At 35.4% G+C, this 24,331-nt stretch overlaps 1 protein-coding gene across 9 annotated transcripts in view; it reads left to right on the top strand.

Annotated features, from left to right (window-relative positions):
• PALS1 (protein associated with LIN7 1, MAGUK p55 family member) overlaps positions 1-24,331 on the top strand; it is a 108,605-nt gene that overhangs the window by 35,043 nt on the left and 49,231 nt on the right. For all 9 annotated transcript variants that reach the window (XM_004477289.5, XM_071213858.1, XM_058293236.2 and 6 more), the window contains 2 exons: positions 9,738-9,946; positions 21,299-21,376. In XM_004477289.5, coding sequence (XP_004477346.1) covers positions 9,738-9,946; positions 21,299-21,376 — 287 coding nt within the window. The remainder of the gene's footprint in view (positions 1-9,737; positions 9,947-21,298; positions 21,377-24,331) is intronic.

The following is a 24,331-nucleotide window of genomic DNA, read 5'->3' as shown; positions in this document are numbered from 1 at the left end:
TATTCAGACTATTAAGTCTAAAGAATATTCCTGTACTTGACATTTTAAAGTAAATTATCACTTCAGCACATCTTTGTAACATTAACTGACATTTGATTTACAGGGATATACTGGAATTTTGCCTAATTGGTGTAAACTTTTCTCAAGGTTGACATTTAAAATACAGATTTTTTTCTCTTTTTATCCAACAAAATGCCAGTGCTTAATAATTAATAAACCTTGAGCTTTAGTTAAGCACACTTCTGAGAAGTTAAATAATGCTCAACTGAGAAGTTAAATAATGCTCAACTGCTATAGATAATTTCCAAACCAACTTTTAGTTATTCTTTGGCTTTTTTTCCCCTGGAACTATTAATACTATTTAAAATGAGGGACCATTTGAAAATTTTTTTGATTTGTTCAAATTGCTAAATTAGGCTAACTTAAAGGTTAAAAAAATCAGTAGAAGATGTGTAAAGGCATGTAATTTTTTTATTTTAAAATATGCATAATTCTGCTGTAAAGTAATTAACTGCTGCAGCATTCAGTCTTTTAACAACCAAAGAATTTTTGAGACATTGCATCCAAACTCAGTTCTACCTATTAAGTAATAATCAGCCTTTAACTTTTCCCTCTTATATAGACTTGCTTCATTGTGGTTATGATATGTTTAGAAGTGCATGATGTCATGGCATAATGGAAAGAACAGGGATGTTAGGGCCAGAACTGAGTTTAAATACATTTTTAAAATTTTTTTATTTTTTTTTAATATTATTTTAAGGAATCTTTAGATTACATAAATGTTATATAAAAAAATTTATGATAGAGTTGGACTCAGATGTGACCTCTCTACACATGCCTCTTCTGTCACTTTTACTGAACCCGTGGTTGGTGCTGGGGTTGGTGTATGCTAAGGAGACTTGTATCTCTGGACTGTCCATGTGCCAGCTGGGCCCTCAGCCTCAGCAGAATTGGAGTATGTACTCTCTGGTTCATTGGACTTACCCAGGTCAGCTAACAGGGAGGTTAGGATGGTCAACTACCATACCAGGGAACCGAGAGAGTCTGTACCTGCAAGCAGGAGAATCCCATCCATCGGCCATGTGGGATCTAAACTCCCTCTCAATTTAGAGGTGGAATGGATATCGCAATCCCAGGGTCCACAGGATTGAGAAATAAAATATGGATTAGAGTAAAATACCTTACTGGTATTCTATAAAACTGTTATGACTCTAGCAATGGAAGAAATTGTATCATTGATGTGGAGACAGTGGCCACGGGAGTTGCTGAGGGCAGGGAGAGGGAGGAAGAGGTGTAATATGGGACTTTTTGGGACTTGAAGTTGTCCTGAATGATATTACAGGGACAGATGCAGGACATTATATATCCTACCATAACCCACCGAATGGATTGGGGAGAGTATAAACTACAATGTAAACTATAATCCATGCTGTGTAGCAGTGCTCTAAAATGTGTTCACCAAATGCAATGAATGTGCCATACTAATGAAAGAGGTTGTTAATGTGGGAAGAGTGGGGTTGGGGGTGGGGAATGGGATAATGGGAACCTCTTATGTTTTTTAATGTAACATTTTGTATGATCTATGTATATTTATTTAAAAAGGCAATAAAATATTTGTTAATAAATTATATAGGGGATTCCCATGTGCCCCACTCCCTCCCCCTCCCACACTTTCCCACATCAAGAACATCCTTCATTAGTATGGTACATTTGCCACAATTGATGAACACATACAAAGCATTGCCACCAATCATGGATTATAACCCAAACTGTAGTTTACACTGTCCCGCACAAGTCTGTAAGGTATGGCAAATGTATAATGGCGTGTATCCATCAGTGCAGCATCATTCAGGACAATTCCAGTGTCCTGAAAATGCTCCCATATTATTCCCATTCTTCCCTCCCCTGTCCTCCAAACCTCTAGTGGCCACTGCCTCCACATCAATGATAAAAGTTCTTCCATTGACAGAATAGCAGCAAGTCTATAGTAGAATAGTATTAAGTCTACTTTGGTCCATTGTTCATTCCCCAATCTTGAGGATTCTGGGATGGTGGTGCCTACTCTGCCTCTGATTGAGAGGGGGCTTAAATCACATGGGGCAGATGGATGTAAGGCTCTTGCTTGCTAAAAACTTTTTTATCTCTACTTTTTGGCCTTTTGTGGTTGGCTTCGCATGTTTTCAGGGTTCATCCATGTTGTAGACTCAGTACTTCATTCCTTTTTTATGGCCAAATAATATTCTGTCACGTAGCTATGCCACATTTTGTTTATCCATTTATCAGTTGATGGACACTTTGGTTGTTTCTGCCTTTTGGCTATTGTGAATAGTGCTGCTATGAACATTTTGTTTTTGTTTGAACATCCTTATTCTGTTCTTTTGGGTATGTACCTAGGAATGGAATTAGTGGCTTTATATGGTAATTCTTTGCCACTGTTTTTCACAGCACGTATACCTTGTTATATTCCCTTAGCAATGTATGATACTTCCATTTCTCCAAATGCTCTCTATCACTTGTTATCTGTCATTTTTGTTCTAGCTGTCATATCAACCAGTAAATTTTTTGTGACCTAGAATAGAATAGAAAAAAATTTTAATAAAAGCATATTAAATGTTATAGCGAACCATGGATTTTTTTTTGTTTCAAATAGGTCTCTGAATACTGGTTTGGGATATAAAGCATATATATATATTTATAATGGATTGCTGATAAAAAATGTTTGAGAAACACTGTGCTAGCCAGATCCCCTTATTTTATTAAAAGGCCCAGAGAGGGAAACGGACTTTGGCCCAGTGGTTAGGGCGTCCGTCTACCACATGGGAGGTCCGCGGTTCAAACCCCGGGCCTCCTTGACCCGTGTGGAGCCGGCCATGTGCAGCGCTGATGCGCGCAAGGAGTGCCATGCCACGCAAGGGTGTCCCCCGCGTGGGGGAGCCCCACGCGCAAGGAGTGCGCCCGTGAGGAAAAGCCGCCCAGCGTGAAAAGAAAGAGCAGCCTGCCCAGGAATGGCGCCGCCCACACTTCCCGTGCCGCTGACGACAACAGAAGCGGACAAAGAAACAAGACGCAGCAAATAGACACCAAGAACAGACAACCAGGGGAGGGGGGGAAGTTAAATAAATAAATAAATCTTTAAAAAAAAAAAAAAAAAAAAAAAAAAAAAAAAAAAAAATAAAAGGCCCAGAGACTTGAGGTGGGTTGACCAGTGATATATAATGGAACTAATACGAGATCAAACTACCACTAGAACCCATATATTCTTACACCAAATTTGGGTATTTTCCCCTTTCTCTCAAAGCTCCCTTCACTTTTGTCCAGAAAATAATCATGACGCTTTCCACTCTACTGAATAATGGTCACTTCAGTGAGTTTTTCCTTGTCTTATCAAATTTAGGGGTAAGATTTTTGCTGTGCTGTGTCTCTCAACTATATTTGCTTATATACTTGTCTGGTATATGCTTTTTATTAACTCAGTTTGTTATTGACTAATATATAATGTTTATGATCTTTCATAAACTTCTGATTATTTTTAATAAATTCAATTTGACTTAGTTCACTCTCTGCCTCAGTATTCCCTTGCCCACTGCCCATCCTTACTTTTGCCAGTCTTTCTCTCTAGTCCTGTGGTTCTTCATTTTTCTGTCCGTATGAATCTTCTTGTGCTTGTTGTCTCTCTGTGTATGGAGTGGGGAAGGTAGGTGTCTGTTATCTGTGTATGGGGAATCTGTGTTCTCTCTCCTTTCTTGTGTTGTCTGTTTTCTTTGTGCCTTCATCTTCATTACAAAAGAGGGTACATGCCTGCCAGGACTGATTAAGTTGCATCTGATTGGTTTTTAATTAAAATTCCCTCTGGCATTGTACAAATTATTAAAGACAGTTTCTTGTTTCTTGTTTTATAGATATAACCTAATTGTCTTATCAAAGAATGGAATGTTTTCTGTGTGTAGAATGTAGATTGTTCATGAATAATATATATTTGTGAAGGACTTTTAAAAATGTACCAGATAGGAACAAAGTTCTTTTGTTGCTTTTTTTTTTTTAACCTACAACCAAATATTCAGACCTTTGAAATTAAGAATTTTTAAATAAAATTTTCACATAGAAATTTTAATATAAAATATGAGAATGTACCAAACGAGAATCAGTGAACTGATATTCAATAATAATTATTCATTACGACATCAAACTTAATGTGAAAGAAAAGACCCTTTCTCAGAATTCCATTCAATGAACAACTGATTTAAGATTGAACTCATTTCACTTACTCTGATACTAATGTGATAATTTGTCTTTAGGGTTTGTGTCATTTGGTCTTTTAGGTTTTCTTTTAAATATTCATTTCACCTACATATGGTTTAGTTCTTCTCTTCTTGGTCAAGCTACATGTATTTAGTGAAGTTTTTAGGACTCTTCTGAGAGTCTGGTAACTTAATCTGTTCTACTAGTTCATTAAAGGTTTTTAATGGAAACATATTTAAGCCTGAAGGATGAGAGTACTTTGGGCAGCCCTCCTACTTAAGAATGCTGTCTGGAAACTTTCCCACCTAAATTAGTCATAAAAGTGCTAGGAAATTTATCTGAATATTATTTTTTATTCCACTTAAATCATAGTTACCAATCCCCCCATACTACTTGCTTTACTCAGGTTAGTGCAACACTGTCAAAGGTGCTTCACAACATTTGTTCAAAAGGTTCTTAACCTCTGTGTTTAAAGAAATTGCATTTTTTGGTATCTTTTGCTGAAGCTTCTCCATTATACTACATAGAACATTCTATTACGATATTAGGGATGACAGAATACTCTGAAAAAAATATTTAAAATATAAGAAAACCCTTGGTTAAAATATCAGAAGTAAATGTAACAATATTAGAAAAGCATTCAGAGGGTGAATTAAAACACAAATCTGTGCATTATACGTGTGAACATGCACAAACAGTTAAGTAAAGGAAATTCCTCTTAAACATAGTAATGTAAATAGAATGTGTAAGCTCTTCTAGGTACTAGTGAGCATACATTACATGTTGATATGTTGGTCAAAAGACTTCTCAGTATAGTTTCTCAAAAATCAGATAAACTACACAGTCATCATCATGCCCTAGAAACTGCCAAAAGAAACTTTTCAAATCTTTTGTCGTTGCTGTTTTTGCTGGTGTGGCTAAAAAAGCACTGCCTTAGAAACTCAAGAAACGGTGCCATTTTTGTGGGTGAGTTTAGGGAAGTCACCTAATTCTCTATCAGTAGAGATTTGATCTGACTTACTTATATCTCAGTTAAGAAAACTGGAACAAGTGTCTCAAAGTTTTGATGAGAATTAAATAATATACCTAGAAATATGAGATTGTTCCATTTGACTCTTCAGTAATGACTAATACGTAGTTAAGACCAAATATGTAATTGTAGGTTTTTCAATAATAGTTCGTGATATCTAATTATAAAGGCTGTACTTCAGTGTAAGTGATACCAGTGTAGATTGGCAACATTGATTAATTTAAAGAGTCTGGAGATTACTTCTAGGAAAAGATAATTTCAGTGATAGAAATTTCTACTAATAACACTTCATGAGAGTTCAGTGAAGTTGTAAAGGATGATATTTATTTGGAATAAGGTTAAATTGGATTTGATGCTTATCTAAAAAATAGGAATCTTAAGCTGAGTTTAATTTGTTGACATTTCTAGAACTTAGTGGGTCTTCACCTTGAGTAAGGTAAGGGTAGAGGGTTATTAGCTTCTTTGGGACTTAGTTGTGTCATTCACCTGCTTTGTAGCCTTCCTTTTCCTACGTATCTTACCTTGATCCCTGACCTACTGAGTGAAAGACATTTTCAGATTGACTCTGAGATTCTCTCTCTAGATTTTAGGCTGTCCAAGATAGTCTTCATGGCTTTAGAATGCTAAAAGTTTCTGATCTCTTTCACTTTTGGGTTCATTTTATCAGAGTGTTCACACATTCAGTTATTCTCTGCTAAAGACAGTTCCATTTTTATTGATTTTGTTTCTCTTTACCTATTCTAAACTAGAATTTTACCTCATTCTCCTCAGTGTGAACACATCAACCAACTTTAGTTCCTTTGGGTGGCTTATGACTAGCGTATCTTATTTCTAATTAAATAGAATGTTTTAATTGTGAAAATTATATGTGATGTTTCCACAGAAGCGAGAAGAGAGAAACAAAACAGTTGCCAAAGTGAAGATAGATTACCATGAAAAGCAGATGTAGAACTCAATATAGTAATCAAGGGTTATTTAGTAAAGAAGAAAATAGGTATAAATACCTTAATAGTGCCCAAGTATATCATCTCTTATGACTTGACAGTAATTGATGCTAATGCCCTTAGGTATTTGGTTCTTAGAAGGGTGCATTATAATCAATTTAAGGTATATATATATATACCATTGAAGAAACCCTAGAGATTTTCATTAGGTGTGTTTTCAGGACATACATGTCTTTGATTGTTCTTTCAGTGATTCTCATAAATATCCTTGATTAAAAACCACTTTTCTGACTCTCTCTGCCTAGAGGATCTCACACCAAATCTTGGTGTGTATTTCCATCTTTCTCTCCCATTTCTCAAAAGCTCTTTTCTTTGCCCCATATCCCAAAAAATTCTTTTTACTGGCTTAACTAAAAAACAACAAAACAAACCAAAAACACTTTTCTGATATAAAAATAAAAGGTGAAATTATATTTAGTATGGTCTGCTTAAAACTGCAGGGACATAAGTACATTCACTGAAATTCAGTCATTGAGAAAAAAAATGAAAACTCTAGTAGAAAAATGGGCAGTTGATAAACAGAAACCACACAAAAAAAGACATACAAGTGGTTCTTGATCTTGTGTGAAAATATGTTCAACTTCACTAATAAGCAAAGAACTATGTCTTTCCTTACCAGATTATCACAGTTAAGAATAATAATCCTTAATTTGTCCTAGATTTGTAAAAGCAGGTACTCATGTTCATTGCTGGTAGGAGTATGATGGTATAAAATCTGGAGAGCATTTTGGCAATATATATTATCAAAGTTTTCAATATTTTTATTAACTGAGCAGGAATTTTATCCTAGGTATTTATTATTCTAAGGAATAATTGGAAAAATTAGACTGCAAAACGACATTTACAATGTAATCTTTGTGGTTGTGTCAGCAGTAAAAAAAGAGAGAGGTAGGATTACAGATGATTTTCTTATGTCAGTATATAGTCTTTGTGGATGGCTTTGGTATAAAGGAGAGATTATTAAAATACTCTCCTTTATCTTTAAATATTTAAGTCTCCCTGGGGTTGAAGAGATCCAGTAGGGAGACCGATACTTTCTGGGCTAAGATTACTTTTTTATTTCCATTAACAGTTGAGATCTAAAGCTTGGGATTTTTCTTGATGCCCTGACAGCCAGACTGGAGACCCCTTTAAAAAATTACCAAGTTTTTTAACAGGAGTTTCATTATTCAAATAGTTCATTTCCCTGAATTTAAGTCCTGTCCTTACCTACATCTTATATCCATTCAGGGAAGTCTTTATTCCCTGGAAGATTGCAGTTATCTTAACTGCTTCATTGGTTTTGTAATTCCTTTTTTTTTTCCTAAGATATTTAAATGTTTTTCCTATTTTGCACACTAAAGATACCTCAAGGCTATTGACTTCTTTAAAACTCTTAAGGAATTCTGTGATAACCTCTTTCATTTTGATGGAATCTGGCATTCCTTTTTCTTCCAATCTACTTTTATAGATATTTTAACACAGCGGTTAAATTTTAGGTTATCTCTCAAGCTTTATCTAGCTCTAGGTCACAACTTCTTAGGCCATTCTAATAACATTTTTGCCTTACTAAACTACTAGCAGGCATATATTTTATACTAAGGACTAAAGCTATTTTCATTTGGGAGGAAAAAGGAAACCTCAGGAAGCAATTAAAGAACTATTAGAATCCATGAGAGTTCTGTAAAGTAGTTTTATACTGGATAAATATATAAGAACATTACTTTTCTGTGGGCCCTCTATGAAGAAAACTAACAAAAAATTTAATGAAGAGATTTTTCCATGTTATGATAAACAGAGTCTCTGATGTGAGTTTTTTTCCACACTCATTTACAAGTTTAATTTCAGTCAAAATCTCAGTAGAGCGGAGTGTGTGTAGCTCAGTGGTGGAGCGCCTCCTTCTCAGGTACAAGGTCCCAGGTTCAGTCCCTGGTACCTCCTTTGAAAAAACAACAACAAAAACTCAACAGGAACTTCTTTCTGGAAGAATGGGAAAAGGGAAATGGGGATATCTTAAATGATTCTATAACTCATTTTGAATAGTCAAGAAGCTTTTGAAAAAAGTAATGAGCAGGTACTTAGCATATCAGTATGAAAAAAAGACTATAATGCTATAATAGGATATTGTAGTTCTGATAGATAGACCAGTGAAACAGAAATAGACCCTGATTTATGTAAGAATTTGACACCATAAATCAATGGGAAAGGAAAGATTATTCCATAAATGGTACCAGAATAATTGATTAACCATTTGGAAGAAGAGAAAAAAAATGGAGTTAAAATTTCCCCTCAAATCTATCCAAAGTAAATTCCAGATGGATTAAAGTTAATTATGAAATAGAAGCCATAAGAAGCTAGAAGCAGCATAGCTAATTATTTAATGACCTAGGGGAAGAGAGTTTATAATCATAAAACCAGTGAAAGAAATTGCACAGGCAGAGATGGATCATTTTTAAATAACGTGGGTTGACAACTTCTATAATAAAAGCTACCACAAAATTAACAGGCAAATGATAAATTGGAAAAATATTTGAATCAAAATGACCAGGAATACACACACTTGTTGGGGCAGGGATAAGGGAGACTACCAGTGGTTCTTAATCATTTTGGGATGATGAGACTGGGTAACTGGCTATATACCTATCCAAGAAAAATGCATGTACCACGTTTGCACACACAGGCAGTTGCACATATACCCATACAATTTTCCATACCATTTTAGGAGACTTACATATTCATAAGGCTTTTATGGACCACAAAAGAAGTGCCTGGTAAATGTGAATTACTTTGATGACCTTATTAATCAAAGAACTTGCAGATTTTAAGAATTGTTAATATTAAATATTGGTGGAAAGTTGCTAGTGATATGTAAATTAGTAAAACCTCCCCAGAAAGCTGTTTGGCCTTTAAAATGTCAGACTTTTAAATTTAATAATACTATTTCTAGGATTTTTTTTTTTAAATATCAGAATCTCAGACAAATTTATATGCAGGGATGAACAGTATATACTGAAATTCTTATTCCTTACAATAGCAAAAAATGGGATGCAACCTAAATGCTGAACTTTATTGTGATGGTTACCTAGATTATATTGTAGTCATGTAATAGAATATCATGTGGCCATTATAAATAATGTTTTAAAAGTCTTGGTAATGTGGAAAAACAATTATGTTTTTAAGTGAGAAAATGAAATGACCTAAAAAGTTGTTTTTAAGTGATGGGATTATCAGTGATTTTAATTTCCTTTGTTTGTGTCTGATTTCCTCACTTCAGTTTTGTTTACAGTGAGCATATATTAGTTTTATAATTAAAACATGTTTTTTTAAAAGGCACATTTTTCTCATATAATTTTTTAAGTCTTTTTTAATCAGTGAAATGACAGTGATGTGGCAGTCAAAATATGCATGTTTTGTTAATTGTTACTGATTCAATAAATTTTATCTTAAAGAATTAATTTTTGGATACCTTTTCCTTCTCCTACTAGAAGTGGAAGACTTGTTTTCTTCGCTTAAACATATCCAACATACTTTGGTAGATTCTCAAAGCCAGGAGGATATTTCACTGCTTTTACAACTTGTGCAAAATAAAGATTTCCAGAATGCATTTAAGATTCACAACGCTGTCACAGTACACATGAACAAGGCCAGTCCTCCATTTCCTCTTATCTCCAGTGCCCAAGATCTTGCACAAGAGGTATGTATTCTGAATATCTCATTGACTTGTACAAGGTAATTAATAGTGATAGTAAGGAAGTTTAGTGGAAAACATGTTTACAAGTCTTGTTTGTACTAATTACTGTTGATACGTGTTCATAATTTATTATGATCAAAAACTTTGCCACACATTTATCCTGGAAAAAACTTACATGCTTAGTTCAGAATCAGAGCTCTGTTTCATGAAAGAAGAGAATTACTTTTGTTTCTTGATTATAAATTTGAATACTAAGGGAAATATTTTCTGAATTACTAAAGGGTCAGATTTTTTAAATGCCTTTATTATGATTTTGTTTATATTAAGCATTATATATTATAAATTCTTTATCTCTCGACCTCTGTGCTTCCCCTGCTGTACATAACTGCAATTTCTGGCTATTCTTGCACAATTTATTTATTAAGCTGTTTTATTGAGTATATTCACATACCATCTGATCTAGCCAAAGTGTGTAATCAGTGCTTTCAGTATAATCACAATGTTTTGCATTCATCACTGCAAAAAAATTTAGAACAGTTTCATTACTCCAGGAAGAAAACTCCATACCCCTTAGCAGTCCTTCCCAAGCCCTACATAACCACTAATCTAATTTTGTCTTTCAAATTATTTGTATTTACATTTTATATAAATGCAATATGTAACTTTGTGTCTGATTTCTTTCACTTAATGTAATGTGATTTTTCTTTTTTGGTCTGATACTAACATCTTGTAGTATTAACATACATTTGTAGGAGCAGATGTGGCTGAAGCAGTTGAGCACCTGCTTCCCACATGGAAAGTCCCGGGTTCAGTTCCCAGTGCCTCCTTAAAAATAAAAAAGCAAACGAAAAAACCAGTGCAGGGGAACTGATTTGGCTTAGTGGTTGAGCACCGGCTTCCCATGTACAAGGTCCCAGGTTCAATCTCTGGCCTCGGAGACACACAAAAAAAAGTTTGTTCAGATTCAAAGAAAAATGGTCATTTACATGCAGTCTTACTTGTATTCATATTTCACATGTGGTTTTACTATGGTATATACAGTTCCTTGTTACATTTTTTAGCTTTTCTTTTAGTAATATACCTGACCTTAACCTTTCCCTTTAAACCACTTTCATACCCATATAATAGTCCTGCTAGTTACAAACATTATATTGGGCTTTCACCTTTTCTATTCATTTCCAAAGATTAACTAACGTACATCCTTTTTACCAATTCTGTACAAGTTAACTCTCAGCTTTCCATTCTCTAACCACATTATTTTAATATTATAAAACTAATAATTCTGGAAGCTCATCAAGTAAATCTATTGCAGTAAACCCAAACACAACACAGAAAATAGGCCAGATGAGAGTAGACCTCCAGTTGCCAGAGCTACAGACATATAAAATAGGTTAGGGAGCACTTTTCAGAATAGCCTAGAGTGGTCCCAAAAGTGCCAGGTATTCTTCTTAATTAGACACTCAAGGATTGAAAAGTGATTGAAAGAAGTCTAGTGTTGCCCAGGGTCTATGGGAGTATGCCTAGGGAACTTTTTCTAGGGAGAAAATTTTCTGTCCACCAAAGTTCAAAAGGAGCTTTTTAAAACCTATTCCTTGAGTTTGCCTTTATTGAAATTAATTATGCAAAATGTTTTATTTTTTTTAAAATTCTATAGTTTTACTTGGGATAGTTTAAAGATATTTATGAAAATTGCTCTCCTTAAATTTTGAAATAATCAGCATTACCTGTTCACATCTGCAAATAGTCAAGACAATGTGTGAGATCAGGAGGAATGAATTATAAATAATTGTGTTCACTCTTCCCTATCTTTAGGAGGAAAGTTTATACAGTAAGCTTTCTGGGCCTTTTATTTTGCTAAATATAACAGTAGGTAGAAAAGAGAATGAACAGAGCAAGAGAGATCAAAATTGCTCCAATTGAGAAAAAGAGGGGATAGACAATGGAAAGAAAGAAAGTAGATAAGAAGCAACATGACTTTAAAGCATTTGAGGAGTTGAGAGAGACAATTCTAAATGACTGAAAGACTAACTACTTTGGGGGAGAAAAAATGATTTTAGAAAGGATTTTTAAGTAATTTTTGAATGTTAATTTAGGGTAATTAATGTATTTACATGATTAACAATTTTTAAAATATGGTATAAAGGAGATTTTCTGGAAGCTTGTTTTGTGTTTCACATCCTTGTGATATCTTCAGTAATACTTGAGAAACATATTGCTTCAGTTGTGGTGAGGTGTGGGGGATGATAGTACCTTGGGCTGAGACTCGTCTTAAAATTAAGATGACTGTACTGGTTAGGGCTACAGTGTTGGTTGTACAGTGTGAATGGCTTTCCTTGAGTTGTGCTTTGCACAACTATGATGCAGCCCTGACTTACAATATATTACATGTTATTAAAGTACATACTCAATGGCTCATAAAAGGGAAGGAATGTTAAATATTATAAAGTTCTAAAGGTTAAATAGATTCATAGCCTTTACTTTACAGCTGGATAAAACCTTATCAATCATCTATTCCAACCCTCCTGTTTTATATCTCTGAATCAGATGAGGTTTTGTGATTAGAACAAGAATAACTAGGCTGCCAGTTTGCCTTTTGCCTAATTGATTTGTTTTTAAAGATTTATTTTATTTATTTATCCCCCACCTCATTGTTCGCAGTTGCTGTCTGCTTTCTGCGTCCATTTGCTGTGTGCTTTCTCTGTCTGCTCATCTTCTCTTTAGGAGGCACTGGGAACCAAATTCAGGGCCTCCCATGTGGTAGGCAGAAACTCAGTCGCTTGAGCCACATTCGCTTCCCTGCCCAATCGATTTTAATGAAGAGTGTTAAAAAGAAAAAGAAATTATTTCATGCCTTGGTTATATCATTTTACATGGAAACTTAATCTGAATAAGTTAAAAAAAAAAACTCAAGGAATTTAGTTAAAGTGTGTCAGAAGTGTTCTTAAAGCTTAAAATATCAGTTAAATATTAAATATCATGTAATAGTAAAGACTATGACACTTCACATATTGGGATCCAGATTAAATTTGTAATGATTGAAGATATTAAAGAATGCAAAACAAGTTTTGGTCATTAAGGTGAATTTATCAAAAAAATGTTGAGAACTTAAACTTCATTAAATGAACTTTTACTTATCTAAAGACACCTTTAAGAGAGGAAAATTTTGGCTAGCAACAGATCAGGAGATGATGTTTGATTATTTGATTTTTGAGATATTGAGGTATATGTGTGTATAAATATATACATAACAAAAACTTATGTCCAGAATATGTAAAGAACTTCTGCAAATTAATAAGAAAAAGACTACTCTATTTTTAAAAAATGGGCAAAGGACCTGAGCAGATAAAAAAGAAAATCCAAATAGCTAATAAGCCTGAAAATGTGTTCAGTATCATTAACCAGTAGAGAAATACAGATTAAAACAAACTGATAGAGCATCCACCTACTATATGGGAGGTCCAAGGTTCAAACCCAGGGCCTCCTGACCCATGTAGTGAGCTGACCCACACACAGTACTGATGTGCGCAAGGAGTACTGGGCCACACAGGGGTGTCTTCAGTGTAGGGGAGCCCCATGCGCAAGGAGTGCGCCCTGCAAGGAGAGCTGCCCTGTATAGAAAAAAAAAAGCACAGCCTGCCCAGGATGGTGCCGCACACACAGAGAGCTGACACAGCAAGATGACACAACAAAAAGAGACATGGGTTCCTGGTGCCGCTGACAAGAATACAAGTAGACACAGAAGAACACACAATGAATGGACACAGAGAGCAGACAACAGGGGGTAAGGGGGTGGGATGAAGGAGAGAGAAATTAAAAATCAATCAATCAATAAGTCTTAAAAAAAAATGAGGGTAGCTTACTTAGCATTATTAATATAATCAGTACCACTGAATCATATACTTGAAAGTGGTTAAAAGTGGGAAATTTTGCGTTGTATATATGTTACCAGAATAACACTTTTTAAAAAATCATACAACTAACTATATAGCATAAAGAATGAATCTTAATGTAATTATGCACTATATTTAATAAGATAATTATAATAGTATCGGTTCATCAATTTTAACAAAGGTACCACAGTAATGCAAAATGTTAATAATTGGGAAAATGGTATGTATGCTAAGGGGTATGTGAGAACTCTGTACTCTGGATAACTTTTCTGTATACGTACAACTATTCTAATAAAATTAAATATAATTAAATCTAATTTTAAAAAAGCAAAAAAGAAAAGATGGGACACCATTTCACAGACAGCAGAATGATTAAAATTTAAAAGACTGGTGAATTTATGGAGCAACTCTTATACATTGCTGGTGGAGTATAAATTGGTACTACCACTTTGGAAAAACGTTGGGCAATACCTTCTAAAACCACTTTACATGTATATTGTGACCCAGCAATTCCACTCATGCTCCATACCCAAGAGAAATGAAAAACATGTCCACACAAAAACTTGAACACAAATGTTCATAGCAACCAAATAATAGTCCCAAACTGGAAATAATCCAGGTATCTGTCAACCTGCGAAAGATAAATCAGGCTATTGCTGTAGAGGAACAATGAATAAAAAATAATTGTAATCTGAGAGATACTATGATGGCAGTATGGGAATAGTGTGATGAGCACATTGAGATGTACCTAATTCTATGTTCAGATCTAGGGGAGGGAGGTAATACAGAAGAAAACTTAAGAGTGGAAAATTTATTTGCTGGATCTTGAAGGATGGTTGGGAATTTACTGTTAAGTCCAAGTAAGAAGTAAAGGCATTTGTAATGACTGAGAAAGTGTTGCATTCTTCTTCAACCATGGATATGGTGTAGGATATGATCTGAATATGAGTAAGTGAATCATGAAGGCCAGGTAAGCCATATTAATAAGTTTATCTTTGGTAAATATTTTAAAATAGCATACGTGAATAGATGAAAAGAGAAAACCATATGGTCAATTTGATAGATGCAAAAAATGATATCTGAAAAAAATTACTGGCTTCTTTAAGTCTTAGAAAGTCAGGCACATTCTGTTAACTTGATAAAGAAGAATATCAGGAACCAATAGGATATTGCTTGAGTCCATCTATACAAAATATGAATACAAGTCAACTAGAAAGAAACAGAATAGCAGCTATGTAAAGCAGGGGAAGCATAGAGAGATTGAGAGATGATGAGTTTTTATTATTTTTGTTGTTGGAATAATGGAAATGCTCTAATAATGATTGAATTGATAAATGTACAACTATGTGATTATACTAAATACCATCAATTATACACTTTGGATGGATTATATGTTTTATTATGTATCAATAAAGTTGATTTGTGTAGAAAAAAAAATGTAAAAACCAATAGGAAGCATCTCACCTAAAGGTGAAACACCCAAGACATTGCCATTTAAGCCTGGAATAAGACCAAGAATCTCTGGTCCCTTGCCACTGCTATTCAGGATTTTGATGGTGGTACTCACCAGTGCAATAAAACAGTAACAAATGATGAAATATAAAGTTCTAGGGGAACAGAGAAATTATGAATTTGATTCTCTAGTTATTTTGAAGAATAAAAACCTTGATTCACTTGACATTCAGCTTGATAACTGCTAAAATACAGTGTTTGTACCTACACATATCCCACTGAAACATGCATGTAAAAGGTATTAACAAGAAACAAATTAACAGGATTATCACTGGGTGGTAGGTAAATAGATACTTTTATTTTCTCATTTATTTTATTTTTTTTAAGATTTCTTTCTTTCTTTCTCTCTCCTTCCCTCCCCCCCGCCCCCGCCCCCCCCCCCCCCCCCCCCCCCCCGGTTGTCTGTTCTCTGTGTCTATCTGCTGTGTCGTCTTTGTCCACTTCTGTTGTCAGCGGCATGGGAATCTGTTGTCTCTTTTTGTTGTGTCATCTTGTGTCAGCTCTCCGTGTGTGTGTGGCTCCATTCTTGGACAGGCTGCACTTTCTTTCGCGCTGGGCGGCTCTCCTTACGGGGCGCACTCCTTGCGCATGTGGCTCCCCTACACGGGGACACCCCTGCGTGGCGCAGAACTCCTTGTGCGTATCAGCACTGCGCATGGGCCAGCTCCGCATGGGTCAAGGAGGCCCGGGGTTTGAAATGCGGACCTCCCATGTGGTAGATGGACGCCCTATCCATTGGGCCAAGTCCACCACCTTCTCATTTAGATTGTATCTTATTTCCAAATGTATTAAGAAAATCACTCAAAAGAAATGTTTAAATCAAGAAATTTATTCTACAGGTGACTGGACCTACTAAAGGATTTTAAGTAGGAATTCTGTATGTACAGGCATTTAATTTAAACTGTTATACTGATAACATTGTGGAAGATGTATGATGTCAAGATTGGAGGCAGATTAATTTAGACTGTTGTAATTGCCCATATGTAAGATTTTTTTTTACAGAATAAGAATGTTTCATTTCTTTCTAAAGTAAATGTTTTAGTCAAAGTTTCTTCAGAAATCAAATATTTCTTTGACATTTCCTGAGAGATTTTAGTTTACTACACTTACATGTTAGTCTTATATGCAACATGGTTTAAAATTTATAAACATTTCCTTTTCCTCTTTAATTTAAATGAAATATAAAATTATAGATTTTTAATATGCTTCATACTGGAAAACATTTAAAGTAGTATGAACTACTCATATAGAAAATGTCACTGGAATTATGTAAAATGTTTAACACTTAAGTGCCTAGCATAATGTTTAACACATATTAGGTTCTTCATAAATGTTTGTCACTCATTCTCTTACTATTCAAAAAAGTCCAGGCTTAAGGAGAAAATGCATAAGGACATTGGCAAACCCAATCTTTTATCAACAAATTTGTAGTTTTGTCAAAAACTTTGGCAATGGGACAGATGTGGCTCAAGCAGTTGAGTGTCTGTCTTCTACAAGGGAGATCCTGGGTTCGGTTCCTGATACCTGAAAAAACAAGCAAAACAAATAAAAAGCCAACTTGGAAGCTGATGTGGCGTCGGCTTCCCACATACGAATGAGGTCCCAGATTCAATCCCTGGCCCCCAGTATCTTAAAAAAAACCAAAATTCTTTGGCAAAGGAGAGTGAAGAACATGAAAGGTTGATGGTCAGAATTTCTAACTGCTTGGTTAAAATCTACCAAGTGAAGCTTGGGTTGCCCTAGATGACATCATAAAGATTCATAGTCAGTGTTCCACAAAAGGACCATTCCTTCAGTATCTAGGTTTGTCTTTCACATGTTAGCATCTGTTCAAAGACAGGAATAAGTTGGTATTAGAGTGACATAGAGCAGCATGTGTGTGCAACCCACCAGAAAGTAAGAACTTCCTGACTGGGGCCTTAGTTTTCTGCACAGAGACTTCCTTTTTGTTAGGGCTGCACTTTCTTGGTTCTAGCAACTTTATGATTTTTAAAAATATATATCAGTGTTTTGAAACAAGTGAGGTTCTAAAATGAAAAGAAATAAATATAGTAGAGAGTGTCGAACATCCCTATTCTTCTCCCCCCCTCCCCTTTTTATTTACCAGCTGCCTGATATGTTCTGCACATTTGTGCCAAAGGCACGAGTTGAAGTGTCAGTTCTCAGAGGAGGTACCTGGAAAGAAGCATTTCTGGACTCCGCAGAACACCTTAGAATTCAGTTAGTATTTAGGCAGAGTAATAAGATTTCTTCTCAAGAACAAAAGAAAGAATACTCCTGGAAACTAAGCGGAATGTGGAATAAGGATTGATCTCTGCAGATATATTTAAAAACCCAGATATAAGATTTAGAATAACAATTGAACAAGGAGTTGAGAAATATTTAAAGTAGAAAAGTAATAGGTCATATATCTCCGGGTGATGAATAAAGATAACAGAGACTTCAAGGATGACTTCCTGCACACTCTTGTTTTTATTTAATTCAGAAAACCTTTGTGTACTGTTTGCTGGGCATTCTGCCATTAGCTAAAGATTCAGAGCTGAGTAAGATACAGTTTCTGTCTTCAGTGACCTCAGTGTATTGGGGATATAGTTTTAAATTGATGTGATCATCTTCTAAGATGAGCAAGTGCTGTCTAGATAAATAGAAAAGGGCAATTCAGAATTTTGGGACAACTAGCATAATCACAGTCATAGTGGGGATACAACATGATGTGAGCAGGAAACAGTCATGTAAGGCTGGACTAAAAAAACTAAGGCATGAGGGGAAGTGAATGTGGCTCACCTAGTTGGGTACCCCCCTACCCAGGTTTGAGTCCTAGTGCCTCCTAAAAGAAGACAAGCAGATACCACAAGCCAGCAGATGCCATAGCTCACAGGGAGCAGATATCGCTGAGGCCTTTGGGCACTCGCCTCTCATGTGGAAGGTCTTGTGTTCAGTTCCCAGTATTTCCTGGAGAAGGCTAGCAAACAATGAGCAGACAAATGAGAGAACCATCTGGGGGGGTGGAGGTGGATAGATAAAAATAAGGTAAATCTTTTTTAAAAATTAAGGCATGAGGAAAGACAGGGAAAGAGGCTGGAAACAAGATAAGAAATAAATGATGAAGGTTTTACACTAAATTCTAAGGAGTTTAAACTTGATTCCATAAATGACAGCCAGTGAATACTAGAATGTTTATATTGTGGTTTAGAATTGAAAAGAATATTTAATTACATAGAAAACAGATTTTAATAATTAGTAGCAAATCAAAATAGTTATATAATACTGTTAAGAAACAGTATGAATAGTATCATGATTTTGGTAAAAATAATGGTAAAGGATTGAGAGAGTACATATACCAAATTGTTCATAGAGAATTTTCCAAAGTTTAGGGTTTATGGGTACTTTTTGGGTTAATCAACTTTATTGATATATAATTCAAATACAATTTAAATGGGTATATTTCAGTATAGTTTGACAGATGTATACTGTATACCTGTGTAATCTACCCCTATAGTCATCCATCACTGCATAGTCATGCATCCACTGATGTGCTTTCTGTTTCATACATTTGCCTTTTCTGGACATTTCATATAAATGGAATCAGATAATATGTAGTTTTTTGCATCTGACTTCTTTTGCTCAGCATAATGCTACTGAGATTCATCTATGTTGTGTGAATCAGTACTTTGTAACTTCCTGCTATTTAGTATTACATGAATATCATGCAGTTTGTTTACCATTTACCTGTTACATGGATATTTGGGTTGTTTCTTATTTTAAGTTTTAATGAATAAAGCTGCTATTTGGTGGGCTCAGTTGCTGCACATCATCACCAACATTTGATATTATCAGTCTTTTAAAATTTATCATTCTAGCAGTTGTATAATGTTTTAATTTGCATTTCCATGACTATTGATGTTGCATGCTTTCATGTGTTTATTGATCATTCCTGTATCTTTTATGAAATTATTGTTCAGATCTCTTTTTTCCCATTTTGAAAGGCAAATTGTTACTGTTACTCAGTCCCCTCACACACACCCGAGATAGCTCCCTTGTCTCTTTGCTCATTGGGTTTTTGTTTTTGTTTTTTGCTCGTTGTTTGTGCTTTGTGCTTGCTGCTTTCTTTTTTTCTTGTTGTCTGTTTTGTTTTTTCTTTAGGAGGCGCTAGAAACTGACCCCAGGACCTCCAGTGTGGGAGATGGGTGCTCAGCTGCTTGAGCCATATCTGTTTCTCCTTGGTTCATTTTTAATAAAAAATTTTCTCCTTCAGAGTTGCCTTTTCCAGCTATGTAAAGAATATAATCAGGAAGTAAAAATTTAATTTTAAACTAACCTGAATCTCTTATAACTTAGAAAGGTAACGATTTGTTTTTAAAATCAGTTGCTAATGTTTTTGAAATTATATCATTGCCCTTGTCCATTAGGAAAAGTTTAGTGGAATTCTTCAAGAAGATAATCAGATAATAATTACTATGTCATCGTGTTTATACATATAGAACTCTATAGTTAGAATCACGTTTTTCTAGTTTCAAACACAGGTAAACGGAATAGGCCTGTTTGGTACTGTCATTGCTTTGTATTCACTTGTTGTGGCCAGATTAGCTAACTCCAAAATTATCATTTCTTAATTGTGATAGGGGAATAATAATAATAAAATGACAGAATTACTGGGTTCTTGTTTCAATCATGGACTATGGTTGTAAAAAATTCTATGTATGATTTACTTCTGTACATTCTCATTAATGGTGTTTGTTTTGTTTTTTATCTATATTATTGCAAAGTACTCTTTGAAGGGGTGCGTAATTAGGAAAAGAGGAACCTGGGTTTGGAATAGGAAAGGGTAGAAAATCATAGATATTGTCAGTGGAAGCACATACAACACAATCTTTTAGGAAAACTGATCCAGAGAACAAAATTTGCTTATGTTAAAAGAGGATTGAGGGAAACGGACTTGGCCCAGTGGTTAGGGCGTCCGTCTACCACATGGGAGGTCCGCGGTTCAAACCCTGGGCCTCCTTGACCCGTGTGGAGCTGGCCCATGTGCAGTGCTGATGCGCGCAAGGAGTGCCCTGCCACGCCGGGGTGTCCCCCGTGTAGGGGAGCCCCACGCGCAAGGAGTGCACCTCGTAAGGAGAGCTGCCCAGCGCGAAAGAAAGTGCAGCCTGCCCAGGAATGGCGCCGCCCACACTTCCCGTGCCCCTGACGGCAACAGAAGCGGACAAAGAAACAAGACGCAGCAAACAGACACAGAGAACAGACAACCGGGGAGGGGGGGGCGGGGGCGGAATTAAATAAATAAATCTTTAAAAAAAAAAAAGAGGATTGAAAATAAATGCACTAAGTATAAAATTCAGGTTATTAGAAATTGCAAAGAGAAATTAAATAGAGCAGAAGAAAGGGATTAAATTGAAATCAGTAGATTTAATAACATTAAGAGGTAGCAAAAACAAAATAGTTTTAAATAAAAAAGAAAGTCAGAAATCCACCCTTACAAAAGACAAGAAACCCAAAAGATTTTATTTACTAGCTATATCAAAACGTTAAGGAAAAACCACAATAAAGCATTAAGGAATATGTTATTCCTATGTTACACAAATCATTCTACAACATAAAGATAGAAATTTTCCTATCTCACCATATTAAGATTGTATAACTTAGGCACTAAGACCAGATGGTGTTTTTAAATCATTGTGTATGTCCACAACCACCTGCAGGCCAATATAATTTATGAACATTAATGCGGAAATCTAGTGTTTTTTATAAGGAATACTTATTAACCACGATAAGATTAAAAATTGGAAAAAAGACATTCTGGAGTTTTCTTTTTAATTCTTTTTGGTGCTTGTTCTTTTTGTAATTGTTTTTTACTATTTGTACTAAAAAAAACCCCAAAAACAAACTAACCTATATATGTGCTGCTAATATTTCCTAAAATTTAGGAAGACTAATCTTAATTTTTAATTCTTAGGTACAAACTGTTTTGAAGCCAATCCATCAGAAGGAAGGACAAGAATTGACTGCCTTGCTGAACGCTCCACATATTCAGGTAGAAAATGGACAGAGATTTTTTAAAATCAAACATTCATAGATCTGGAAGAGACCTTAAAAATTATCTAGACTGTTTTGATGCTTGAAACCACCCTCTGCAAAAAATTATTATTGTTATTGGCTTATGTATTTCATATTTTAAATTAACTGTGTTATTTTAAAAAATAACTATTAATTTTTAATTGTGGTAAAATATATGTAACATAAAAATCATATTAGCCATTTTAAGTGAACAGTTCTTTGACATTTAATACATTAATAATACTATGTAACTTTTACCACTATTTCCAGATTGTTTTCATCATCCCAAACTGAAGCTCATTTAACAGTAACTCACCCTTCCTCCTACCCCGACCTATGTTAACCACTAGTCTGCTTTCTGTCTTTATGAATTTTCTTATTCTCAGTACTTCATCTAATAGAAATATTTGTCCTATTGTGTCTGGCTTATTTCAAGTTCAGCATGACGTCTTCAAGGATTATCCATGTTGTAGCATGTACCAGCACGTTACTTATTTACACACCCTAATAATATTCCATTATAGGGAGTACCACGCTTTGTTAATCCATGTTTCTTTTGATGGACACTTGCTTTGCTTCCACATTTTGGCTATTGTGAATAATGCTTCAGTGAACATTGGTGTACAGATATCTGCCTGAGTCCCTGCTTTTAATTTTTTGGATATATACCTAGGGATTGAATTGATGGGTCATATGATCAATATATAATATCTTTCTTTATCTGTTGTAATCTTTTTTTACTTAAGCTCTATTTTGTCTCACAGTAATATAGCCATTCTGGCTATCCTTTGATTTGTTTTTTTTGCTTTTTTGTTTTGTTATAAACAAATCAATTTTATTGCTACGTATTAATAAAAAGCATACAGTTCATCCAAAGGGTAAATCAATGGCATTTGGTATAATCACACAGTTGTGCATTCATCACTTCAATCATTATGAGAGCATTTTCATTATTTCAGTAATAATAAAAAACAAAGAAACAAGAAAATTCTTCACCTCTCAACCTCTGTTTCCCTTACTGTACATAGCTGATATTTTTGGCTATTCTTACACATTTATTTATTTATTAAGCAGTTTCACTGAGATATATTCACATACAATAGTCTATCCAAAGTATATAGTCAGTAGCTTTTAGTATAATTACAATGTTGTGCATTCATCACAAAATAATTTTAGAACAATTATCATAACTTCAAAAAGAAAAACTCAGGAAACAGACTTGGCCCAGTGGTTAGGGCGTCCATCTACCACATGGGAGGTCCGCGGTTCAAACCCCGGGCCTCCTTGACCCGTGTGGAGCTGGCCCATGCACAGTGCTGATGCGCAAGGAGTGCCCTGCCACGCGGGGGACACCCCTCCGTGGGGGAGCCCCATGCGCAAGGAGTGCGCCCGTAAGGAGAGCCACCCAGTGAGAAAGAAAGTGCAGCCTGCCCAGGAATGGCGCCGCCCACACCTCCCCTGCCGCTGACAACAGAAGCGGACAAAGAAACAAGACCCAGCAAATAAGACACAGAGAACAGACAACCGGGGGAGGGGCGGGAATTAAATAAAAATAAATAAATCTTTAAAAAAAAAAGAAAAAAAAAAAAAGAAAAACTCCACACCCCTTAACAGCCTTTCCTCAGCCCTACATAACTACTGATCTAATTTCATCTTTATAAATTGATTTATATTTACATTTTATATAAATGGAATCATACAATATGTAATACTTTGTTTCTGGTTTCTTTCACTTAGCATAGTGTTTTTGTTTTCTTTTTTTTTTTTTTTTGGTCTTTTTTTTTTTTAAGATTTATTTTTCATTTCTCTCCCCTTCCTCCCACCCCCAGTTGTCTGCTCTCTGTGCCCATTCGCTGTGTGTTCCTCTGTGACTGCTTCTATCCTTATCAGCGGCACTGAGAATCTGTTTCTTTTTGGTGTCATCTTGCTGTGTCAGCTTTCCGTGTGTGCGGTGCCATTCCTGGGCAGGCTGCACTTTCTTTCGCACTGGGCAACTCTCCTTATGGGGCACACTCCTTGCATGTGGGGCTCCCCTACGCGGGGGACACTTCTGCGTGGCATTGCACTCCTTGCGCGCATCAACACTGTGCATGGGCCAACTCCACATGGGTCAAGGAGGCCCGGGGTTTGAACCATGGACCTCCCATGTGGTAGGCGGACGCCCTATCCATTGGGCCAAGTCTGCCTCCCTGGTCTGATTTTAACATTACATAGTATTAGCATACATTTGTTCAACTTCAAAAGGAAAACTGAATTTAACCCATAAAACACAATTTTACTTATATTCATATTTCACATGCAGTTTTACTGTGCTATACAATTCCATGATCAATTTTTTAGCTTTCCTTTTAGTAATATACATGATCTTAGACTTTCCCTTTAAACTACTTTAATACCTACGTAATAGTATTGCTAGATATAAACTTTATATTGAGCTTTCATCTTTTCTCTTAATTTACAAATATTAGCACACATCTTTTTTTACCAATTCTGCACAAGTTAACCCTCACCTTTCTATTCTCTAAACTCATTCTCTTTTCTGGTGACCCATATTCAAGTTAGTAACTCCTTGAGATTACACAATATATTTAGTTCATAGTAGCGCAGTCATACAGTATTTGTCCTTTTGTGGCTGGCTTACTTCACTCAACATAGTGTCCTCCAGGTTCATCCGTGTGTCATATGCTTTATGACTTCATTTCTTTTAACAGCTGCATCATATCATATGAATATACCACAGTTTGTTTATCCATTCATTGGTTGATGGGCACCTCGGTTGTTTCCATCTTTTGGCAATAGTGAATAATGCCACTATGAATATTGGCATGCAGATGTCTCCTTGTGTCACGGCTATCAGTTTTTCTGAGTATATATCTAGTAGTGATATTGTCAAGTCCTGTGGCAAATCTCTATTGAGCTTCTTTAGGAACTG

The sequence above is a fragment of the Dasypus novemcinctus genome, chromosome 3, assembly GCF_030445035.2.
Source record: "Dasypus novemcinctus isolate mDasNov1 chromosome 3, mDasNov1.1.hap2, whole genome shotgun sequence".
Taxonomy (NCBI): Eukaryota; Metazoa; Chordata; class Mammalia; order Cingulata; family Dasypodidae; genus Dasypus; species Dasypus novemcinctus.
This window is presented reverse-complemented; position numbering and strand designations above follow the sequence as displayed.